Genomic DNA, 25,396 nt, shown 5'->3' on the forward strand with positions numbered 1-25,396 from the left:
CCTTAAATATGACAATGCTGAAAGACTGTACTGTATGGATTAGCTGGTTTACAAACGACATATAATAACCACTAATTTACAGTGATTTCTCCTTCACTAGTGTATTGCTACTAAGGATGTTGTGTAATCTCTTCTCTGCAATTAAAAACAAGATAAGGATTTACACATTGCATGTAAGAACTGAATACTGATAATGAAGATTGCAAAATGCTAATTAATATGAGGTCGAGTTACTTTCACATTTCTGAATACATAGGACTCATGTAGCCCTTAATCCAGGAGCGTTGTAGCTCAGTACATCCAGTTTTGCTATGGCTACTAGCAGAACATGAGCTTCGTACAGACTCTGCAAACCCTCAGAAATTGTTGGGCTTTGCTGAGCTTGCTTTATCATGCCTGAAACTCTGTTTTAGTTTGCTTTTTAGAACAATTTTCTAATGATCAGGAGGTTATTGTCTAATATGTTTTAATTTTGTGAAATTTTGTATGTGTGTTATACAACGATAATTTTTGTATGGACAGTGGTTACAAGCAGTTCCTTGTTAGACTGAAATATTTATGACCCTAACACAATAAGGCAACGCAGAGGAATACAGTCATGGTGTGACAGGAGTGGGGGTAGGCACAACATGACACTGGAAACTCCAGGGCTATAAACATCAGCAGACAGTTAAAAATACACTGACCTGGCAGCTGGGGAAAGCCAGCTCTAGGGGTGGCAGAGAACGCAAAGAAAACCGGCAAAATCAAGCAAATGACCTAAGTACCCACAGAAGCAACAGAAGGGTGAGCATAGCACTGTGGACAGAGGGAGGCGGATGTTAGGAAGTTTGTATAAGAATTTTAACTGTATTATTATGTTTTTTATTCCTGTAATAAGACTGTTTTCTTCTTGTTGTACATATTAGATCTGGACTGATAGTTCTTTGATTAGCCTGTCAAGGTTTTATGTACACTGCTGATAAACTCTTGAGTTTGCAAATCAGGTTTGCTTCCTTTTTTTCCTGTGACAAGAATCTGAGGGCAACAACCATTCCTTAGGAAAAGTCAACACACCGAAGCTGACTGTGGTAATTTTTTTTTATCTATTTTATGCCCTTCAGAGATTATGTCTGTTTCACTGGCCATACTAAGGATTTCAGGAATAATTTTCCTATATTTTAACTCCTCTCTTTTTCCCCAGTGCAGAGTTTTATGCTCTGCTGCCTGCCTGACCAATTGGAAGCAAAATCTACTTTATTCTGATCAGTTTTTGTTTCAGTAGGCATGAGGCATAACAGAAACAATGTGCAACAGTCAAAAGAGTATCAACACTAAGGAACAGGAAGGTAATTTTGTTTGTCCATAAGTCGCTATATAAGAGCTTTCATACAGTCTAATAATCAACTTCAAAGACAACCCAGGTATATGCATAGGTATTAACATCAGTCAGGAAGTTTTGGCCTGTGCTCCTGCTGGTATTTGGTAAAAACGGCCCTCAACTAGGTCTGGAAACCTGACACAAGTAGGGTTGTGCTTCCCCTCCCATGGCAGACAACTTGCATGCCTCTACACCTGAGTGGTCATCCAGATGTGTTCAGAAAATGCTGAGGGGCTTCTAAAATATTTTACCTGATTTCTTTGCAACATCCACACTTGAATGACATTAATTCTGTCCTAGGGGGATCCTATGTCCTACAAAGACAGCTGTTACATACACATGGGTAAGTAACTCCCACAAAATAAAAACTTGCAGCAAAGAAGTGTTTTGAGGAGGAGAAAATAAAATAAAAGCAGTGTGTAAGTCCTTATCACAAGCCATTATCAGAATCCAGAGACTAGCAAGCCTTACGTGCTTAGTAATGTAATAAAATGGAAATGTTTAATAATAAAATAATACTTAAAGGTTTATGGCCACTTTTTTATTTTTTTATTTTTTTTTTTATTTCCCCAGTACATTTGTAGGCTTAAGATTTTATTATCCTCTTTTGTGCCACAGCATACTTGCCCCTGGGCCACAGGTCTTTCAAACTCTAGGTGGATGACAGAAAGCCTTTATCAGCAATAGGCATTTAAGTATCAGGCATCTTGATCTTGTGCCTCCAATGATCCTGTATCAGGGCCAGGGGATCGCCCTGTAACCCAGATCAGGAAATGAGATAAGAAACACACACGCTTCAGCCCACTTAAGTTCAGTGATCCAGTTTGCTGCATGGTCCCCCCAAAGCAGCTGTATTAGCATGAATATGGGATGACTGGAGCCACACCACAGGTGTTTATCTGTGTGTTTATCCAGCCCAGTCTGTCCTCCAACACATACCTCTTCAGAACAGCGTACTCAGTCCTATTCAAAGATTCATTACTTTACTATATGGAGGAAGATAAACAGGCCTTAAATTCCCGACTGATAGATGTATTTTCAGTACAGTACTTGGTTATAACTCAGAGGGTCTACATACCTTCTACTGACTTTCCATGCTCTTAAAATGCAAAATGAAATAAACTAGGAGAAACAGAATTCGTTACATGTGTTTTTAGCATAAAGCCATACTCTTGCTGCAGTCTGCTTAGATTCTTTTAAATGTATACTGTGGTACAAAAGTTTCAGGAATTGCCAAGAATGATTTAATGCTACTCTCAACTGAAAAGCAATAGAAGAGTTGATTGAAAAGGGCATTCTTTATATTTTTTTCAGCCACTGATATATCATTTTCAGCCACTGATATATCATTAGCATGGAAGTATCAAAACATTTTCAGTAGTTATGTGTTACACTTGAAAGCAAAATAAACTATTCTCTACTTGCAGGTAGCGATATAACTGCAGTAGTGTAGTCCTGAGCTAAACAAAACAAAGGAGACAAGGTAGGAATATCTATTAAAAAAAATCTGTAAATAAATAAATAAAATGGTTTGAACATTTGTAATGCATCATTTGCAGCCAGTAACTTTACTATCAGCTTTGAGAGATATAATTTTATTTGCACATAACTGTTAAATAAGAATGGCTATTTTCTGCTCATTGTTTAGTACATGTATATCAAAACGAAGAAAGCTGCCAATAAGTCATCATTTGATCAAGAGGCGTACAGCAAAAAAATCTTTAATCAGTATTTAAAAATTGTCATAGAGTCATAGAATCATCTAGGTTGGAAAAGAATTTCAAGATTGTCAAGTTCAAGTATAAACTTGACATACCACGTCCTCAAATTTGGTTCATGAACAAGTATTCTATGGTGTTGTCTTCTGTGATAATTTTGGGTTGATTCCTGTCTCAAAAAATGTGGAAAGACTATTTCACATGTTCAAAAAAACATGGTCTGACTGCAGGTAACTATGCATTCATACTTTCACAACTGACCTCCAAAGTCAAGGTAATTTTGATTGTAAATACAAACAATTTTATACTCAAATTAAAACAATGACATGATTTTAATAATAAATTACAAGTAAGACAGCACAGTTAGACAAAGGTATAATCTTACATTACTTCTAAGAACAGCCTGAATAGTAGTAGCATCTCCTAGCATCCATGCTATGGATTCTCTGAGCCAGAGGCAGTTTGGGTGTTTAATATTAACCCTTAGTGGATTTTCTCCACCACAAATTTGCCCATTTTCTCTTGAAGGTAAGTGAACTGTCTTGTCCTAGACCATAGTGGCACCTGCAGTTGTTTTGGTAGGTGATAAAAATACCCCCACATCCTACATTTCTGAGTGAAATCACAAACGCCAGTATTGGTGTTAGGAAAAAACAACCCTAATTTTTAAACACTGGACAATACAGCCGTTTAGTGAATGATAATGCACAGAACATGTGGTTGCCATCAGTCAACGTGAAACTCGTACGCACCAGGAGGAACACCAACTAAACAAAAAAAAATATTTTTTCCGGGTGGATTATAACATGTGATACATTCACGTTTATAACTAAATGATATTTAAAAACTCTAGTGCTACATGTTAATATTCAAATTGGTTTATTTTATCTGACTGGCAAAAACCAGATGCAACTTTCAAGTATTTTAATCTCCACATTCACCGAAGGGATTCATGACCGCTGTTAACAGTGGCCTGAAGTCTTCCTGGACTCAGGCGAACTGCAAGTAGACTTAAAAATGAACACCAGACAACACACTGTGGTACTTTCTTCTCAGAAATGAGCAGTCAGGCAGAGGGTCGGCCTCCTCTCACAGATAACTAGCGATAGGACTAGAGGGAATGGCCTCAAGCTGCACCAGCGGAGGTTCAGGTTGGAAATGAGGAGACATTTCTTCTCAGAAAGAGCAGTCAGCATTGGAACGGGTTGCCCAGGGAGGTGATGGTGTCACCGTCCCTGGGGGTGTTTACGGAAAGTTTGGACATGGTGCTTAGGGACATGGTTTAGTGGGTGATATTGGTGGTAGGGGGACGATTGGACCAGACGATCTTGGTGGTCTTTTCCAGCCGTAATGATTCTGTGAGTCGATGATTTTACACCGTGCCGTATGACCGCACCACCGCCACAGCCCGACCGCCATTTTGTTAGAGCGCGGCGGCGCCCCTTCTCCCCCTCCACCCCCCCGCCCCCTCCCGCAGCGCCCGGCCCCGCCGCGGTGACCACGTGACCGCGGCGGGCGAGAGGCGGAGCGGCGCGACGTAAGCGGGAAGGGCTCGGGGCCCGGCGGGGCGGGAGGGAGGGAGTGGCGGGGGAGCGGCGGAGGGAGGGGGGAGTCGGGGAGGGGAGGGGGGAGCGGGGAGATGGGGGGCTGAGGCAGGCGGGGGCCGCGGCGAGCGCGCGGCCGCGGCGAGCACGCGCGCGGCTCGCGCCAGGCGCTCGACTCCGCCCCGCCCCGCCCCGCGCCGCCCAACGGCCGCTGAGCGGCCGTTGGGCGGCGCGGGGCGGGGCGGGGCGGGCCCCTGAGGGGGTTGAAGCGCTTCGGGTCCTTTTTTCGTGTTCTTTGTGGTTGGGAGGGCTGGGTGCTGTTGTTTGGTCCTGGGTTGGGTGTTGTTCCCTCTCGACACGCTCTGCAGTCAGACACTTGAGTCAGCTTCACTGTTATTTTTTACACGCTGCACAGAACAGCGAGGAGGTTGAGAAGTTAGGAGGAAATTCTTAACTCGAGGGGGGGATGAGGCACTGGAACAGGTTGGCCAGAGGTGCTGTGGTTGCCCCATCCCTGGAGGTGTTCAAGGCCTGCGTGGCCAAAGCCCTGAGCAACCTGATCCAGTGGGTGGCATCCCTGCCTATGGCAGGGGGTTGAAACTGGACGATCTCTGAGGTCCCTTCCAGCCCAAGCCGTTCTACGATTCTACGATCTATTTGTCCTGTAAGGACTACAGTTAATAACAGCTCTCTCCTGATTGAGAGGCTTCCCTGTTACCATCCATGCTGAACATCTGAGAGAGATTATTTTGGTTTATACTCTCTACTGTAACATCACTTAAAGCAGCGGCTTTTCCATGCTTGGTGCTTGTCCACTCGATTCCTTGTTTAATGCTTCCCTGTATGGAGACCACAGTACTTCTTCACAGAATCACAGAATCATCTAGGTTGGAAGAGACCTCCAAGATCACCTAGTCCAACCTCTGATCTAACACTAACAAGTCCTCCACTAAACCATGTCACTAAGCTCTACATCTAAAGATCTCCAGGGACGGTGACTCAACCACTTCCCTGGGCAGCCTATTCCAATGCCTAACAACCCTTTCAATAAAGAATTCCTTCTTGTAGCTAAAGAGACTGAGCCAGTTACTAGAAATGTCTCCATGATGTTCTTAATCCTTTTTAAGTAAAATTAAGTTTTTTGGAAGTCAATGGGAAGCATAGATAGAAAAACAGCAGAACACCAAGTAGACTCTAACCTCATAATATCTTTTTAATTAGCCAATATTTCATTGTGATTTTTTTTCTTATCTTGCTCTTAAATTGAACTGGAATTAATTCATTACATTGAGATACTGAAAAAAAAATGAAGCTGGTGGTCTAGGAAAGCTGCTTCACCTCTCTTCAGATAACTTTCTTGTACCGTTGTTTTTTTTCCCCCTTCTCTCTCCAGTATGTGTGCATGTACATATAAGTATTTGTTCCTTGTTAAGTTGTTATCCACAACTCAACACTACAGTTAGGAAAGAAAAAAGCTATTGATTGTCAACAGAAGATAAGTTGAAGGGAAGATCTCTCAGGGATTTAAAATAAATGATTTTTTTAACTTAAACTATTTCTCAGAGTTTGGAATTAGACTTTTTTTTTTTTTCTTCCAGTGTGCAGTTTTATAACTGAATCCACATGCATTTTCCAGAAATATAACAGTTTTAACCACTGTGACTGGGAGATTTCTATGATTTCTGTTCATTTCTTTTACTTTAAAATTACAGATTCTTCTGTGTAACTTTCAATAGGTTACCAAAAGGAATTTGCTCCCCAAATTGCTGGGAAGGAGCTATGCACTTTATGTAATAGTGGGTGGTAACCAGATCCTAGAGAATGGTATTTGATTGTGCTGAACAATAGTTTTAAGATTTAAATAGGTTTCACAATCACAGCTTAAATTTTATGTTGAGGTACCTGTAATTTGACCATTGTTCCCCAGATACCAACTCTTTCTGAAATACCTGGATCTTATGCTTTGCTTTTAGTTCAGCTTCTTATTAGTGACCCAAACCTGCGTTTTTCTATTAATTAATATTATAACATTTTCAGAGTTTTTTTTTATCCTCATTGAAATCTCTGCAAGAAGAACCAAATCTTAGTTCCTGTGTGTTAGAGTTCTTCCTGTTGCAATTAACACTTGAAAAAGAGTCATTGAAGTTCTAGATCCATGCTGAAAAATGTAAATTTTAGAGTTCATATTGTATTACAAAGATCGGACAAGCTGAAGCCCCAAAATCCCTGTTATAAACCTAAAACCAGTATCAGTCAGTGTAGAACGAACACTCTTAGTTTTACATAAGTGTGGCAATCTTCTATTTTTTTTTCCAGCTAAATTTTTAGTCCTTGAAGATGAGAAATATGATTCCATTTCATGTATTAAGAGAAAAATACCAATTGCCGTTGCCTGGGATGTACCCTGCAAGTCCTGAACTGCTAGAAAAAGACATATATTGGGTTGTATAAATAATATGCTACTCTTTCTATGGAAGGGTTTTAGTATTATTTATTTTTTAAACTGGTATTTTCCTGAACTGTTATTTAGAGTCCTACATGAAAGGGGGAAAAACCCATTGGATAACTTTTCTTTAGCTTTGTAAAAGTTACTGATTTATGCTAGAAATAAATTAATCTGCAAATACTAAAAGAAATTTTTGATTTTCTACTGTAGCTAAGCTGTAGGATGCTTCTGTTCATTTTTCAGTAAAATGATTAATCATGTCTTCCTCAAACTATTTGTCTTTAGCTGTGCTCTTAGTTTTACAGAGCTGAGAAATTTAGCCGGGAGCTGAACTTGTCATAAATCCCAGGCTCAAAACCAATATGGTGGTGTAAGGTTACTACAGAGCACACAAAATACCCTCTTAGAAAGCCCCACAGTGACCTCTAATGTTCAAGGATAAAACCCGAGTTGTTGAAATAAAGGAAGTTATTTTTCAAAGGCATAATTTTGCATGTTAGTTTGTACATTTAGTTTATTAATGTGCCACAGGCAGTAGATAGTGGTTGCTAGGTTTCATGGAAATAGTAGATTTTGGAGTCAGTTCTAATTCCTGCCTGTTTTGAGCAAATAAACAGAAGGCTTTCTTTGTAGAAGTTGTGGGACTGAAAATGAAAAATATCATTCAAATACTAAACAAGTTCTCTCTATTCTTTCTTTTGGAATTATTTACTCGTACTATATTAAATATTGTCATTTATTATTTTGTCCTTACATACCCAATACATACTTGTGTCGTTTAAAGATTCGTAGCTTAGAAGCTTGTTTCTTATGTTTACTCATTTTGCATTCAGCTAGAAGAAACTTCCCTGTTTTGTGTACTAAACTTACTTGTTCTTAATCCAAATAGAAAAACCTTGTTCACATTTTTTTTTCTTTTCTTTCTTTTTTTTTTTTTTTGCCTAGAGTTTGATTGAGAAAGACCACAACTAACTACAGTGGCAGCTTCGTGGTACTTGAAAGAATACATAGATAAATGTGCAAATGAATTAAAAATCAAAGGTTATGTTATTATTTACTGTAAATATAATCTAGAAATTTACTCTGTTCAGAAGCAGCACCTCATTTATGCAGTCTTCCTGAGACCAAAACATAGCGGCAGCTGGTAGTTGTTTGCAAAGGGTGCTTCAAATCAATTTATAAAATTCACTTGTTTTGCATGCATTGAATCTTTAAGCTGAAAGGCAACACAGAACTTTCAGGTGCAAGAAGATAAATGCTTTTTATGTTGATCACTTAAACGCGTTCCAAAACTGAAGCAATTCAGTACTTTTCCTCTATGTGGGATATATATGAATGATTATTAGTTTCTTTGAAGAGACAGAAACACAAATAAAAGCAGTAACTGTATTTTTCAGGTTAGACCAGCTGGTACTCTGCCAGTCGCCTGTGGGATAGTTCTTGAAGACTTTGCATTACAGCTGAAGTTCAAATGCTCTGAAAAGATCTGGTTTATAAAAATTACTGATCATGTTTTAGTATCACAATGACAATAGAAGAGTGATCGCATTAGTGTTCTTTTTCTTGGTTGCTTACACGTGCAAAACCAAATCCTGAGAAACTTGTCAGATGTGAGAGGTGACTGATTACTCCCCATTCTGAACTAATTACTGCTTGAATTGCTGTAATTGGCATCTACAGTTACATATTCTTCCACTTTTGCTTTGTATTTCAAGAATAAAATGTTTTCATTGGAAATACACAGTTGTTCATGACGGTAAAATTCATGTCCTTGACGCATACAACTAATTAGTAAGAATAAGCTATTTATTTCCAGTCACAAACAACATGTGGATTGAGCCTCTGTACGAGATAGATCCCAGTGATGGGATATGGTAGTAATACTAGCTCGAAGGAATACTCAGTTCCACAATAAACTGATTTTTTCCCCCATTAATAATTCTGTGACAGATCAGGTTGTTAATTGTTGTGCTTTAAGCTTTTTTGTTTTGATGTGGCTTATAAGCTGAAAGGTCATTGTGTTGGTTTGTCTTCGTCTGCTTCAGGAACTTCTATGGATGTTATTATCTCTAAGAAGATTACTAAACCTGATTTTTATTGTTGCTTTTCTGCACTGTGGTGTAATGGAAAAAGTTCTTCATAATTCACAGTGATGGGAACTATCACATGAATATTCTTAGATTAAGCTACTTTTCAATATTTTTATAAACGATCTGGATGTAGGAATAGAAGGTATTTTGAGCAAGTTTGCTGATGACACCAAACTTGGAGGAGTTGTTGACTCGAATGAGGGTGGAAAGGCCTTGCAGAGGGATCTGGATAGGTTAGAGAGCTGGGCGATCACCAACCGCATGAAGTTCAATAAGAGCAAGTGCCGGGTCCTGCACCTGGGACGGGGAAACCCTGGCTGCACGTACAGACTGGGCGATGTGACGCTAGAGAGCAGCCTAGAAGAGAGGGATCTGGGGGTCGTGGTTGACAGCAAGTTGAATATGAGCCAGCAGTGTGCCCTGGCGGCCAGGAGGGCCAACCGTGTCCTGGGGTGCATCAAGCACGGCATCGCTAGTAGGTCAAGGGAGGTGATTGTCCCGCTCTACTCTGCGCTGGTGCGGCCTCACCTCGAGTACTGTGTGCAGTTCTGGGCACCACAGTATAAAAAGGACATGAAACTGTTGGAGAGTGTACAGAGGAGGGCTACAAAGATGGTGAAAGGCCTGGAGGGGAAGACGTACGAGGAACGGCTGAGGTCACTGGGCCTGTTCAGCCTGGAGAAGAGGAGGCTGAGGGGAGACCTCATCACAGTCTACAACTTCCTCGTAAGGGGGTGTCGAGAGGCAGGAGACCTTTTCTCCATTAACACCAGTGACAGGACCCGCGGGAATGGGGTTAAGCTGAGGCAGGGGAAATTTAGGCTCGACATCAGGAGGGGGTTCTTCACAGAGAGGGTGGTTGCACACTGGAACAGGCTCCCCAGGGAAGTGGTCACTGCACCGAGCCTGTCTGAATTTAAGAAGAGATTGGACTGTGCACTTAGTCACATGGTCTGAACTTTTGGGTAGACCTGTGCGGTATCAAGAGTTGGACTTGATGATCCTTAAGGGTCCCTTCCAACTCAGGATATTCTATGATTCTATGATTCTAAGCTTTAATTAAAACTAAGGCATAAGTAAATGGTATATAGTGGAATTAAAGCTAACAAACTCTGCTGTTACATATTTGGAACATTTGCAGGGAAGAACGGTAACAAAAGTAGAGCAGTAGTGCTGCCTGAGGGCACGCTTCTGGGCTCTTTTACTGACGTGCTGAAAGTTGCATATTCCTCAGGCTGCTTAACTTAGCCTGTGCATAAGTTTTGCTCCTGTTTCCAGTTGTGCCTTGACTTGTTTTTGATGGGGCTATTATGGGCATGTAACCTGAAGATAAGGGGAACTTTCTTTGCAGTTGAAAGAAAAATCTAGAACTGAGTTGGCTGGTGAGTTTAGTTGAACAGTGTCGGTATGGTACAAGTCCACAGAACCTCTGTCACTGCTTCAGATGGCTTAAAGGCCTTAAACAGTTAAGTGCGTTTCTGTCCAATCTCTGTATTACATTTGGTGTCAGTCCGCAGTTATGAGCTAACTCCTCAGTTCAGTGGATATTTGGGTTTAGTTTCCTACATAACCTTCAGGGAAGAACCTTCTAAGTGCCTGGTTTCTGCCGGGCAGGAAGGTAACTGGGATTTGATTATTCTCAACTTCTTTCTCTTCTGGCTGCCTAGACTTGGGCTATTGTCAAAGTTCTGCTTTGGATACTAAACGTTAGCTATCGTCTGCAAGTGGCTCTTACGGTCACCCGACCATACCTGGTTATAAGTTTATTACATTTTCTGTGGCTGCATCTCTACCGAAGAGTAATGGAGCAGTCACTTCCCTGAGGTGTTGCATTTCCCACGTTGTAATAGAGCAGTATTCTTTAATGACTGTCATGCCTGTGTGCCAAGGGAACACAGGGAGGTTATTAATATGGCGGAGGTATGCTGCTGAAAACCTGTAAGGAGAGCATGAGTACATTAATAGATTAGAAATGTCACCATTACGGTGGAATAATACCAGGATGGAGTAGTCTTTAATAAAGGATAAATGAGAGCTCCTTCTGGAAGGAGACATTATTTTTAAATGAAAACTTTACATAGACTAATCTGTGTTGATTCTTCCGTAGCAGTCATCACCATTTTGTCTCTGTGCATCAGCCTGTACTTGGATAAATTTATATGAATTAAATTAGTTTACTATAAAGCATGCATACCCTCCCCCTTACAAAAATTACTGTAGTGTAAAAGTTACCGAAATGTGTGACAAATGGGAAATGAGTGTCAGGCTGCATGGCACTATTACGCTGGCCTTGTTTCGGGAAAGACTGCAGAAGAGGCACATGTGAAAAAGGTCACACAAATTCTGATACTGAGCAGCATCCTATTCATTATGGTTGTTAAACTAGGTGTAGCCTTGTCATCAAGTTGTACCAGTCTTGCTTAAAACAAGAGCTCTTGTTTCTTGCTGAATTTTGTATTTCATAGAATGGAGCAGAATTTGGCTCGTGTGCTGGTACGTTGTTACAGCAGTCTGCCTTGTTTTCAAACCATATATACCTGGATATATGTCATTGGTTTGTAGAAAAATACTTGCCAAGGCAGGAAAGTTGGTTATTTCAGTGGAACCTGGAGTTACAGTTCTATATACTGTACAGTTACTCATTCCTGAACGAGATTAAATAGGTCGTTTCATACTAACATAGTCTTGGCTGGGTAGTTGTTTTGCATACAGGTTGTAATTCCTTCCTTCCTGTTTCTCACATACGTTCTTGTAGAAACACTTCAGGGGCCAATTTCTTTCCTTTGTGGATGACTGCTAATGCCTTGTTTTTACAGCTATGTTTCCTATCATACTTCTGTGGGTAATTTTTAAGTACTTAGATTTGCAAATATATTGTAACCTGGGGCTTTCTGAATATTACTTGATGACTTTCTGCAGGCTGTTTGATAAACAGTGTCTTCTAATGTGCAGGCAAGTATAAGAAAAATAAACATTTTATACATAGAGAGCTATCTAAATAGCATCTCAGCTCCATATGTTGTAGTACTCACGAGAGGCTCATTATAATCCCTGGACCTTTTGTGCACCAAATACTTCAGTCCAGATAATGCTGTGCTCCATCTGCCTTAATCTCTGAGCTGCACAATGTGAAATTCTTAATGCTTTGACCTGCTGTATGCTGGCATTTTTGATCTTGGATTTTTCTTGTCCGTGTTGCCATTTCAAACAAGTTTTCAAGGTTGATACTTTGAAGTTTGCCAGTTCTATTGAATTACTCAGTTATTATTTTTTTTTCCTAAAACGCGTGTAATTTATAAACAGTGTAAAGTGTATTCATCTGTAAAATATTTTTCTGTGTTTTGCTTGTTTGTTTCTTTTACACCATCTTTTAAGTGTTAGGATTTGTTAATTTTATTCAAGGTGTCGCTGACTGGGCAGAGATCCAGAAATATGTGTTGATGAACTTATTGAGAGCCCTTCATTTATTTTATTTATTTATTTATTTTTAAGCAAAGAGTCCTTTGCTTGCTCCATTGGCATACATGTAAACTTGCTAAGTATTTAGCTGTTAGCTTAGAACAGACACAGCACTGGATTTCAGAATTTCACTCTGGAACTGTGATGCTCATAAAATCTACAGTTAGTTTAGAAATCTTTTAAATTTTACATAGAATGAGTTCACTCAATATCATTAAATAATGGTAGTTCACAGAGGTATTTCTTACCCTTCTGGTAAGAACTTTTTATTGTATAGAAGGACTTAAGGTTAAAGACAGATTTCTTTATAAGTAATTCTTCTCAAACTATTGAAATGTGCATGCATATATTTATTATGTTTGGGAAGAGGGACTTGTACAGTAGAGTAATCTACAGGTTTGCTCAGTTTGTGTCCAGGAGAAAGCTGTCCTTTCCTGTGGGGTATGGGGAGCCAGGAAACTTCTAGAATGTGGTGCATGAGTAGAAATGATGGATTTATCTATGACAGTATAAAAGATAAAGCCAGTGGTTTGCTCAGTTGTGCAAGGAAAGAAGAGGAAAGGAAGGAAGAAAGGAAGAAAGGAAGAAATTCCTCAGCTTTTGCTGGCTTTGGTGGCTTTGAAAATCAGTTGCCTGCAGGGGTGGTGTTGGTGTTTGGCTGTGCCTTGTAACGCTGTGTATGTCCAAACCCACAAAAGTAGGACCTGAGGTCCCGGCTTTGCCCGGAGCTGCCTAATACTCCTGATATTTCCATGGCCAAGTGATGTACCGAGAACACAGCATTTTATCATACCTTTTTTAACCTGGTTGCTAGATTGTGTGTCGCTGTTAATTGGCTTGTAGCTCCAAGAGCATATGGTCGGTCTCCCGTGGATTGCCTGGCCAATTACTTTTCTTCAGATATTGGAATTTTCTGTAGATACCAGCATGGGTCTTTTGCAAGAAAATTACAGCAAGATCTGTGGATGGATTTGGTAAAAGGGATGGGGTCAACATTTATACTTCACTATTCATGAAAATAGGTTGGACTATGAGGAATTTAATGAGTAAGTTTGTCTAATTTCTTAAAGTTTGCAAAAAAAAATCCTAATTTAGTCATATTCTGTTACATTTGTCAAACAGAGTCTTTAAACTCAAAGAGCAACTGTGCATAGAAAGTGGAGGAGACTGTTGTGGGCAATGTCCAAAAATTGCGTTTTGAGACTACCATTTCTGTAAGAGTCAAGAGGTCTGAGATACAGGAGACCTCGCAGTCGAGGAGTACGTTCCAGACAGAAAACTGGAGAAGTGAGGTTCAGATTCAGGGGACTGAGGGAAGGGTGTTAAGGTGCATGAGATGGTATAGGTTGTTAAACAGTAGACAAAAAGCTGATTCCTAGGGCTTCTCTTTTTATGTGGAATACTTCTAAAGGTAAATCCGTGCTGATTGAGGCAATAGTATCTTTTGATCGATTGGTTCCAGTAATGAGTTCTTACACAGTAAGATGGAAATAAAGCTTTTTAATGCTTGTTTTAAATTGGTGAGTTTTTTGTTCTGTTTCACATCCTATTCCAGATTCTTTGTGAAAGCTGTTGATGCAAATTGGATTATTTTTTTAAATGAAATGTACAGGAAGAAAATATAATTGTATTACAAACATTAAATATATTTACTCTTTTTACTAAGTAGGCTTCAGTTGTGTGCAAAAGTTATAGGTGATGGTGAAATATTTCCACATTTAAGAAAAAAAAAAGTAAAAAGGGATTAAAAACCTTGTGAAGGTGAATGCCAGAATTGATGGTAAAGATGTTCCAGTCTTTTTGAAGATAGATCTTGTCATTGCAAAGCTATTAATATCCATAAAGAATTCAAGTGAAGAATATGCTGACGGTATATTTTGTAGAACTGGGTTTCCTCTCGTAATTGTAATGCATTATAGAATTAAGTAGCCATATCTGTGACAGAAATACTGCTTTCAGTATTATTTCATCAGAGTTATTTGAGGTTGTGCTTTGCATACAAATAGTTCATCACCTCCATATTTCTGAAAATGCAACAACAAAAAAATATTGTGGAAGTCTGAATATACTGTTAAGAGCATTGAAACAAACTGTATTTTTGTTGAAAAATAATTCTTTGTCCTTGAATATAAACATACTGAAGGACTTGAAAGTTCAGGGCAGAGTCTGTTCTCATCTTCTATTCCTCTCTGCCAGAGTTACGACGTGATAGAAGGAGCAGGGACTTCGCAAACTGATTTTGTACAGGCTCCACCAGGTACTCATTAGACAGAAACAAAGGTTTAAATTGGATTTGCCGATAGGAGAAGAACTGTGTTTCTTATAATACACTACTTAGGAATCTTGTCTTTCTGCTAAAAGAAGTTTATTGAATTGAACTTCTGGGGCTGCTCAAGCACTTCTCCATGCAGTAGTGTTCAGGCATTGTCTCCCGCATGGCTTCCGCAGCCTAACAGTCTGTCGCACCCTCTTCTCGAACTGAGAGGTTAATTAACATCACGTCAACGAGTGAGATCTTAAAAAAAAAAAATCCTGAAGTTTGACAGCTTTGTAAATTACACTGCAGGATCTCACCTTTTTAGATCATTTCTTGTCAAGGCCATCCAGGTCATGACCAAGCCGCCAGGAGGGCCTGCTGCGGCGGAGCTGGGAGCGCGGGCTGCTTGGTGGCTGGCAGGTGGGCAGGCGAGGAAATGGCGGTTCCGTAAAGTAGGCTTGCACCTTTGCAGCAGTACCCAAGTGACGATTCAAACTGGTGTTTGCAGTTACCACAAGGGTAGAAATGACACACGACTTGTGCGTGTGAGACTATTTAATAAAGAACTGCTAATGTATTGTAAATGGTCAGCTTTTCCTTTACATAACACAATCTATCTTTCGGGCTCATGAATTTATAACTACTAGTTTATGGGGAGAAAATTACTTACGGCATTTTAGTTTTGAACTCCAGTTGAATGTTCTGAAATAGGTTATTACCATATAGCTGATACATCTATCTGTATATTTTTTCAGAAATACGTAGTTGAATTTTGTGTGGTTATATCAGTTTGCTTCTTGTTTAGCTGAATTGTTATCCAGGCATTTTTATCAAGTACTGCTGCTAGCAGAGGATCACTAGAAATGGTCAAATTATGTAAAGGGTAAATGTCAAGTATCACATTTTCTTCTGTACAGTTGACTTTTAAATTTTGATGAATATTTCTGTTCTTTTTCATTCTTATGTGTACATTCATTTTTTCACTGTGGATATTGAGATAACAGTATAACAGATAAGAAATCTGTTCTTAACTCCTCCTCACTCCAATGATATAGACAATATTATTACTTAAAAATTGCTTCATAATGACTTTTTTTCCCTGTTTTTTTTTAATCTTTTTCAGATTATGACACAGGCTCAAGGTTTTGGGAGAAGATACATTAAAGCCTTCTTTAAAGGTTTCTTTGTTGCTGTTCCCGTGACAGTGACTTTCCTAGATAGAGTTGCCTGTGTAGCAAGAGTGGAAGGAGCATCCATGCAGGTATGGTTGAAAATATCTTTCGTGTGTCTTGAAGTTATAAACTGGCTGTCCACTGACAACAGCAAAATGGAAGAAAATCTTTTTTCTCAGTTTTTACCAAGTGATCACAATTATAGTATGCAATAGTTGAATTTTTAGTTTGTTACACAACCAATTTTGTGATATGAAAATAAAAGCTTTTGAGAACAAAACTTCCTAAAATTCTATGTAAAAGCAAAATATATAGATAAGTAGTGGTAAAAGTGTTGGTTTTTATCCTCCTAGTCATTTAGAAATCAAGATTTCTTTTTTTTTGAGCATTACCTTTTGTCTTGATGCACTACTTTGATGACTCACAAAGAAGCTTTTTTTTATTTGTTTTATTTGCTGTATTATAATAATTGCAGGGCTCAAGGCAAAACCACTTCTGGCCATAGGTGCTCTTCCTATAGAACAAATGTAGCACTGTTTCAGTGAAGTATGCTGCAAATGGCATTAACCTAATATTAATACCCATGCTTATTAGGGAATAAATATCCCTTAACTTTTTTTACTTTGCTTATACAGGATACTTATACGTTGGTGTAAGCATATCAATACAAATATGTTTGTAATGTTTGAAAGATATATACTCTTGATAATGAACAGCTACTTTGCTTCCTGTTATTAGGACTTGAAAAATATATGTTGTAATGTAGTTAGCCAATTTTTATATTGTTACCTTGCTTTCTAAATCATATGCCCTGTATACTGCAGTGCATCACTACTGATAATTATAATGTATTTTGTTTTAATATCGTAATGTTCCAATTAGCAGAGACTAAGGATTTGATTCATGGATGCTGAGCTCTCTTTTCTGATTATCAGAGTAAGTTCAGAACCTTGAAGACAGGTTATATAAGAATCAAGACCAACTGTTGGAGTTTGAAGTGTACAACATTCACTCAGGCAAAACTTGGTTTAGAGCCTGGGCTTGACTGATTTGTGTTTAATGCCACAGAAAAGCCTAGGGTGGGCTGGAGGGTGGCATAGTGCCTTTTGCAGTAGCCTGTACCCTGGTGTTCAACTTCTGTCAAGAAACTTCAGCTAGTCTGGAAGGCAGCTCTCACCTCAAGAACGGGGACTGAAGTAAAATAATCATGCTCCAGTAATTCTACAGTCCAAGAACAGAAGTTAGATGTAACATGCATTATTTTTCCCTTTTCATAAGCGTTATTCTGAGTATCATTGATGACCAATCAAATATGTGAAAGTCTCAGGACAGCTTACAGTTGCAGAGCCAGAAATTTGCTCTAGAAATGAGTAGAGGAATGGGAAAACAGGAAAAACAGTTTCATTCTCGGTTCATTTAATTTAATTTCATTTTTTTCTTTTTTTTTTTTTTTTTTTTCTGTCTGTCTCTGGCATAATATTCTATTTCCCAACCATTCTTGTTGGGATAGTTTTAACTCAGTAGCTGGAAAGAAATGTTCTAAATTTCCCTAGTCCACAAGCCTTTTGAATGCATCTGGTCAAGACCTCAGTTTTATGTTTCCATTTGAAGTCAAAGTCTCAAGTGTTAGGGAACACTCTGGTATTGTTCTGGAGTGTTGTTTCTGTGCTCATGTGAAAGGGCATATAGTTAACTGTCATTTATCTTTGGAAAATGTGAAAAACACTACAGTTATGCGCTTAGATTTATCCAACCTAACAAAAAAGGGTATGCAGTCTTCATAGTGGCAAGGGAAAGTGATATGTATTCAATTTACTAATTTTAATGGCATTTCAGTGTCTGTAAAATTCCCTCTCTGGTTTTATTCTGGACTGTAGCAGTGAGGTAGAAGTTTGTTTTAAACTAACATGATTCTGCGTGCATGGATGTTTTCAGACTACAAAAAATCTTCCTGGTGCTTTTAATAAGATACTAATTTCCTTGCCAAGATTTATTAGACACCTAAGTAGGTCTGGCAGGAACATAATTATAAGGAACACATCCCTCTTTTGCAGAATAGCTTGAAGGAGTACAGGTCATTGCTTTGGAATTCTATCTGTTTACAGTGTTCCCTGAAGAGTGATCTTGGTTGAATGTAACTGGCAGCTTACGGGTAGGAGGGAGAGTGAAGCCCAGTCAGCATGTAGTCATATATCCATCAACTGCATGTTTCCAATGATACTGTATTGTCTCACTGTGAAGATATCGTGATACGATTTCCAACAATTTGATTTGTAACAGTCCTCTAAAATATCTAGCTGACTTTGTGTTCTCATTGTTGTTGCTCCTGCTGAGTCTGAAATTAAAAGTTCTGACAAGAAGCAGGGAATAAATCTCTCACTCTCTCCTGCTTTGTCCCCTTTCAGTTTTTGTTTGGACCAGCCATACTGCTGCTTCATAGTTAATGATATTGGTAGTTGGTAGTACTTTTTCACATTCTGGCAAGCACACTGCATTGAGGTTCTAATTAAAGTACATATTTTATGATTTATTCCCAATCAATTAAGACAACCATGCATTTCATTTTCTCAGGCTGGTTCAGTGTTTCTACAGCATAATTCTTTCACTTGTGCTACTACAGTGTATATGAGTATTAACTTTGAAGTATAGGGAATAATACTAAAGTATTGAAGCTTATAATTTCAGCGTTTTTAGTTGCTTCATTGCCTTCTTTTTTCTTTCCAAAATTACTGTTTTTTTAATCCTCACGTGAGGTGTTCACAGTTGCTTAGAATTTTACAGATTGATGTTCTCATCTAGCATTGCTTTAATAGCGGGTTTCAAGTGAATTACAGCATTGAACATAAGTGACACAAATAATTGGTATTATGATTTCTTAATTCAATGTTGTGGATTTTTTGGGACTACTCTTGTAATGCTGGTTGTGTACTTCAACATGTTTTGTCTTGTGTTACATTGCTTGTCTGGTATTATGAACTTCTCATATATAATGGTGTGGAAAAAGCAAACCCTTATGGATATATAAATTCTTAAATTCATTAAATCAAATGGACTGTTTTCAAGTGAGATGAAAGATGACAGTTTATGTGCAGCTCTACATGGATGTTTCTGTCACAAACAGTTCAATACCAAGAATTAGAGCAAGTTGCCTGACCAGTGATCTCTGACAAAGCCCAGTTGTTTCAGCAGCAAATATTATGTTCAGTGCCATTATGCATAATGGCAGTTGTAATTATTCTGTTGCAGTTTCTCCTAACATTATTAGGATTACTGTACGTAAGCCTGGAAGCTTATGTGAATATTCTTTCTGTTCCCCAGGCTAAAAGCAAATAAGTTGTGACCTTCTGGTATTCACTAGTAGCATAATAACTATCAAGTTAATCATTATTTATAGTAAAAGGGCATGCTTTTACCCTGTTACTTACAGAACCTCATGTCCTGTGAGGCTTCATCATATGGCTGGGGATCTCAATTTGCATGCTTTTAGCTTTAGATTAGCTGGTAATTGGAAAGAGCGAATGTTTTGTGACTTCTGCACCATAGTTCTAAATTAAGACCTATGTGTCTCATTTGTAGTAAGCTGTTATGCCAAGAACTTGGGTAAACAAGTTATAATGCTTCAAGCTCCAGAAAGAAAGAAGCCCCTCTATTACTTTGTTTCTTATAAAAGTAAAGAGCTCTCGTGAGTCTGTTGACTGCTTTTTCAGAAATTGTATTTTTGTTTTGCTAGATCTGAGATCCTACTAGCAGTAAAAATGTTGAGGAGAACAAGTTGTCTCTTATACTTTATATTATTTACCTTAGAGAGAAACATTTACTGAATGATTTGAATGATTTTTTACAGAAGATTGTATTGTTGATATAAAGTGAAAGTTGTCTCCTGGTTTTTCTTTCATACCTTCTTCTACCGAAATATTTTTGTATTTGTACGCCTGCATTTTGAATACGTTAGTGTTACTATGTGAGAAAGAAAAAAAAAAATCCACGTTGTCATATTTCTCTCAGATATAAATCTAGTAAGTCAGGAATTGGATATCCACTCTGTAAATCAAAACTATGAGTGATGTATTGTTAAAAACAGAAAGCCATATGGCATTACATTTAGAGTGCTTTGAGTTAAAAGGATTATGAAATACCTAACTGTATTTAAACTGTGAAACATTTCCTTTGTTTAAATACAGAAAACAGTAGGAGTTGACTAGGGCAATGCTGTAACTACATGGTGTGTTTGTCTGTAAGATGAAGTTGATACAATTTTTGTTGCAAGGACAAGTTTATGAACATTCATGCAAATCTTTGCTATGTATTAGCTGTGAAATACATTAGCTTTTGGATTAAAATTACCATTTGCCTTGACCTTCTCTTTCTGCCTTTTAAGGTAAATACCGCAGTTTATTTTGTGGGAATATACCATATGCATGATTCTCACTTTTTTAGATTAGCCTCTTTGTCTAATGTTTAATACAGTTGTTAGCTTCTGGACCAAAGAATGCCTTCTTTTGGTTAAATAAGTACAATTATGAAATGTTTGTGAATTTTTATGTAAAAATACTATTATTTTGTTGAAGATGCTTGCCTTAAAATTGGAAAATCATTTTGGAAATTCCTTATTAAAATAATAATAACCCACTATCTGCATCTGGTTTTCATTTTACTGGCTCTTGCAATGAATAGACTCCACTAAATAAAATAATGATGAATGTTAATGTCCTTACAGTAAGGACATTAACATTAATTTATGTTAATGTCCTTACAATAATGTCCTTACGCTGTAAGGCAAACACTGAAAACCTCTTCTATAAAAATATCAAATTTCAGCAAATATTGTCACTGTCATGTCAATAAATGAGGAGCTGTGTAGTCTCAATACTTTGTCAGATTTGGTGCTGCATGGGGCTATAATCATAGGATCATAGGATATCCAGAGTTGGAAGGGACCCACGAGGATCATCAAGTCCAACTCATAGCTCCATACAGGTCTGCCCAAAAATTCAGACCATATGACTGAGAGCACAGTCCAACTGCTTCTTAAACTCTGACAGGCTTGCTGCCGTTATTACATCCCTGGGGAGCCTGTTCCAGTAATTTGCTTTATTAAATATTTCAAATAGCTCTAGAGTCTAAATTAGAGACCATTGCTGGCCAGTGTGAATACAACATAATTTTATTTGCAGAGTCATAGAAAGCATATTGAAAAATATGCTGCCAACAAACTTTAGTCTGGATTACTGTTATATACTTTCTGTGTAGTAAAAGAATTATATGTATTGTAATAATCCCTAAAACATCAATGAAGACAGTACTAATATTGGCTGCTTACTTCCTCTACTGTTTCTGATGGGTTAACTCAGAACCAGGGTTAATCAGGTACCATAGTTTTGTACTGCATCATACAAAATAATTGTGTATGGTTCTGAATATCTCCTCATACTCATTGCTAATTACTTATTCAATGGTTTTTAACTGTTGAGGTTAGTCAGTAGACTCATTTCAATGTATATTCCTGTGAAAGTTCATGCTTATTTGGATCCTGTTATGGAAGGCCCCCATTTAGTGTTATATGCTGTAGATGTAGGGTTTTTGTTTCGTTTTGTTTTTGTTTTTGTTTTCTTTCCTTTGCAAAGAGCATTGAGATTAGTATTGTTGCAAGTATGTATGTCGTTTTTGGTGTATTATCCTTGTATAAACAGTAAAATGCCTGCAGAAAGTCTGTAATTTCTGGGAATTGGCATTCTCGGTTCTCATTCGTTTGTAATCTTAGATGATAGGCAGCAAAGGCAAACACAATTTTTCATGAAGCTCATCAAAAATATGTATTCTATGTAATTTAATTTGCATATAGTAGTGCATCGAAAGATATGAACTACTTTTTACCATAAATTTATGACATTTAACATAGCATTTAGTAAAGAAATATATTTACTAGAATAAAACAGATTCTTGGTCCTTTTAAAGTAATTGGGTATGGTTTTACTGTTTCTAATGGCTTCAGGATTTGACCTAGTGATAGTATGAGAGTTAGATGGAGGATTCATAGAGGCAGTGTAGATTAAATCTGTTCTTTTGCTCTCCCTAAGCCTTCTTTGAATCCTGGGGGAAGACAAGCATCTGATGTAGTGCTCTTAAACCACTGGAGCATTCGAAATTATGATGTACAACGTGGGGACATTGTGTCATTGGTGTAAGTAATCTTACATATGTTTCAATATATATTCATATAAATGTTCAGCTATTTAATATTTATTTATTGAGTATTTTGTATTTTATCTCTGGCATACTGCAGGTATATGTATGAACAAGGAACATCATTTGTTAGTAATGCATTATAGTTAGTCCTATAATGAGTTTACAAAAGTCAGGAGAAGGTCAAAGAATGTATTATCAGTTTTTTACTTGAAAGGAGTGCAGTGTAAAATACTATGTGGTACAGTAATATCTGTGTACAGAAATTGCCAAGAAAAAGAGCTGTGATATAAAGAGAAAGAAATAGAAAAAACATATGGCTAAATGGAGTACACTTTTTAATTTGTTTGGCTATGCATTCATATTTATGAGAAAAATAGCATTTTCTTACATAATTAACATTATTTTTTTCTGGAGAAATCTTCCTACTGAATCAAATTTTAAATAATGTTACAAGAGTTCAACCTTCTTCATAAAGGACTAAAGTACCCCCCCCCCCAAAAAAAAAAAAAAAGTTTTTCGATTACAAGGGGAAGGTCTGTGTATCAAGCCAAAAGGTGGCAGTGTTTTGCTGTTGAAAATATTCAAGACTAACGAGACAGAAACTCCATTTCAGCTTTAATGTAAGATAGAAATGGAGTGCCAAAATGTGCATAACTGACACAATGATATAATACTTGTAGTACATGCTCGGATAGTTTAAACTTAGGGTATCTAGTTTTGTAAGTGTGAAATGCACAATATATAGATTACAGCAGAAGAATTGTCTTTAAAGCTATATTGTCTGGCTTCCTTTTTGTCAGCCATCTCTTCTAATTGTCTCATTTTATTCTACTTCTTCATTGTACAGGTAATTCATATAACAGTTTTTACTACCAGCTCTTAGAGCAAATTGCTACCCTCATGTCGTGTTTTTTTGTTAGAAACCTAAAATTTATGTTCTTTCTTGTTGTCTGGCATGTAAGATTATCTGTAAACGGTCTAGCTACAAATACAAATTTATTCATGTTTGCAACACCAAATATTACAGAAGGACTCCAGTTTGAAGTCACGTAATGACTACTTGCAGAATTTGATTTTACCTGTGTATGTGTCGCGCTGCCCAAGTCACGCTCTAGTAACGGTTTAAAATACTGGCTGTACCTGGTTACTAATTAATTGACTGAACAGCTTGTTTTCCGATCAGAAAACAGAACAAATAGTTTCATTCTTATACTTCTTCAAGGTTTGTGGTACTATCTGAACCATCTGCCTTGATTGCTTTCACTTTGTTCTACGTTCAGACATGATGACTAATATTTTAGATATTGTGGGTGTTTTTATTCTTTTTTTTGGTATGTTTTGAAAAGTTCACTTACTGTTGATGGAGCTTATGTACATTCACGTGGAAGAAGTCACATTGTATTTGAGTGTTGTACTGAAGTTTTTCTTAAACATTTGAGAAGTACCCTGAATAGCTAGGCTAGGGAATTCATAATACACTTTAAGAACAATACAAACAAACAATGCAAAACTAATATATTGAATAATTTTTGCTAAAAAGTGAGGTATATTTTATGTATCAATAACATCTTTTAGATTACTTCACGATACAGATTTGTTAGAAGCATCTTTGGCCTGCTAGTTGTGTTTAAAAGCTTACTGTAATTTGGAAGTTTTCACTGTTGTTGCAAAGACTTCTTCCAGTGAAGGGAGCCTACAAGAAAGCTGGAGAGGGACTGTTTGTCAGGGAGTGTAGTGATAGGACAAGAGTCTTAAAACTAAATGAGGGTAGATTTAGGTTAGATATAAGGAAGAAGTTCTTTACTCTGAGGGTGGTGAGGCCCTGAAACAGGTTGCCCAGAGCAGCTGTGGATGCCCCATCCCTGGAGGTGCTCAAGGCCAGGCTGGATGGGGCTTTGGGCAGCCTGGGCTGGTGGGAGGTGTCCCTGCCCATGGCAGGGGGTTGGAATTAGATGATCTGTGAGGTCCCTTGTAACCGAAACCATTCTATTATTCTGTGACTTGGAGGATGCAGTATCTGGATGTGGTTATGTACCTATGTGGGTTGTTTGAAACTTAACCTTTTGTACATGAGGTTTTTATTAACAAGTTTTAAATATATGAAGTGAATATTTTTATCCTTTTCATTTTGGTTGTTTACCTATGATATCTCTAACTCAGAAGTGAATAGATATGCTATGAATGTTCATGAATTTTACTAAGTGGTCTTCATATAGTAGATTTGGGAGATTTGGGTGAGACATGAACAGGGAAGGCCAGTTTCCCAGTAATTTGCTGCTGCTTTTCCTGCTTCTGTTAGAAATTCAAATGAGAAGGTGATGGTGTGATGGAAACAGGCAGATGAAGATGTAAACCTTCTTTCATATCCTACTTGGCTGCTTAACATTTAGCATTTGTTTTCTCTTTGCCAAGTCATAGTACAAACTAGCAAAGAGGTTGTGGGAGGGTGGTCTTTTGCAGGATAAGAACTAAGGTTGAATATTCCTTGTGACAGCTTGACCAGAGCCGTCCAAATTCTTTGCCTTCTTCATACCATCAGAAATGTGTCATTCTGGATGGGTGCTGTTTTTACCACAGCTCTTAAAAGGGATTATTGAGATCCCAACTGGCAAAGTCCAACGTAAGTAGATGGCCAAGAGCCAAACCTTGGAGCAAAGAGATGAATTAATCTTGTTGGCTTTGGATGCCCCAAGAGAGCAACAGTCAGCCTGTGATTATGCTTGCGATATTGCTTGCAGGTCCAAAAGTTTGTATTTTTGTTATCTGTAGACTTGATTTACAGATGAGCACCCTGTCCCCCAAGCATTTGGTGGAATTTATGTCGGGTTTAAGAATTAAATGAAGATCATCTTTATGGAAGCATGTCATGTCTGTCATCCCTGACTTTGCATCTGAGCTGACCTGATGTAGCTGTAACTGTGCATCACAACCATGGCTATGCAGTTAGTCACTGTGCGTACACATGTGCATGTAGCTGTTTTTAGGCATAATATTTAGAATGGCATGACTCCTTAAAATTATAAAATTAGAGTCAGATAAAACAAATGGAGAGAATAAGTTGGTAGCAGAGGATGATTTCTTTACTTTCAGTTTAATGTTTTAGAAATAGCTAAATCTTATCCCAGCTTTTTAGAAGCTGTTCTAAGTTAACATTTTTAATTTTA

The 25,396-nt window shown here is 37.9% G+C and overlaps 1 protein-coding gene across 14 annotated transcripts in view; it reads left to right on the plus strand.

Annotated features, from left to right (window-relative positions):
• Nucleotides 1–681: 681 nt before the first annotated feature.
• Nucleotides 682–25,396, plus strand: part of IMMP2L (inner mitochondrial membrane peptidase subunit 2) — a 465,930-nt gene continuing 441,215 nt past the window's right edge. For 5 of the 14 annotated variants that reach the window (XM_066991696.1, XM_066991708.1, XM_066991727.1 and 2 more), the window contains exons 1-3: nucleotides 4,519–4,615; nucleotides 15,998–16,135; nucleotides 22,124–22,227. In XM_066991696.1, coding sequence (XP_066847797.1) covers nucleotides 16,001–16,135; nucleotides 22,124–22,227 — 239 coding nt within the window. In that variant the 5' untranslated portion in view covers nucleotides 4,519–4,615; nucleotides 15,998–16,000. Of the gene's footprint in view, nucleotides 787–1,660; nucleotides 1,704–2,787; nucleotides 2,844–4,518; nucleotides 4,616–14,813; nucleotides 14,875–15,997; nucleotides 16,136–22,123; nucleotides 22,228–25,396 lie in introns of those variants that run through there. The other 9 variants (XM_066991680.1, XM_066991706.1, XM_066991701.1 and 6 more) reach the window with 6 other exon arrangements.

Source organism: Anser cygnoides, chromosome 1 (genome assembly GCF_040182565.1).
Source record: "Anser cygnoides isolate HZ-2024a breed goose chromosome 1, Taihu_goose_T2T_genome, whole genome shotgun sequence".
In the NCBI taxonomy this organism is placed as follows: domain Eukaryota; kingdom Metazoa; phylum Chordata; class Aves; order Anseriformes; family Anatidae; genus Anser; species Anser cygnoides.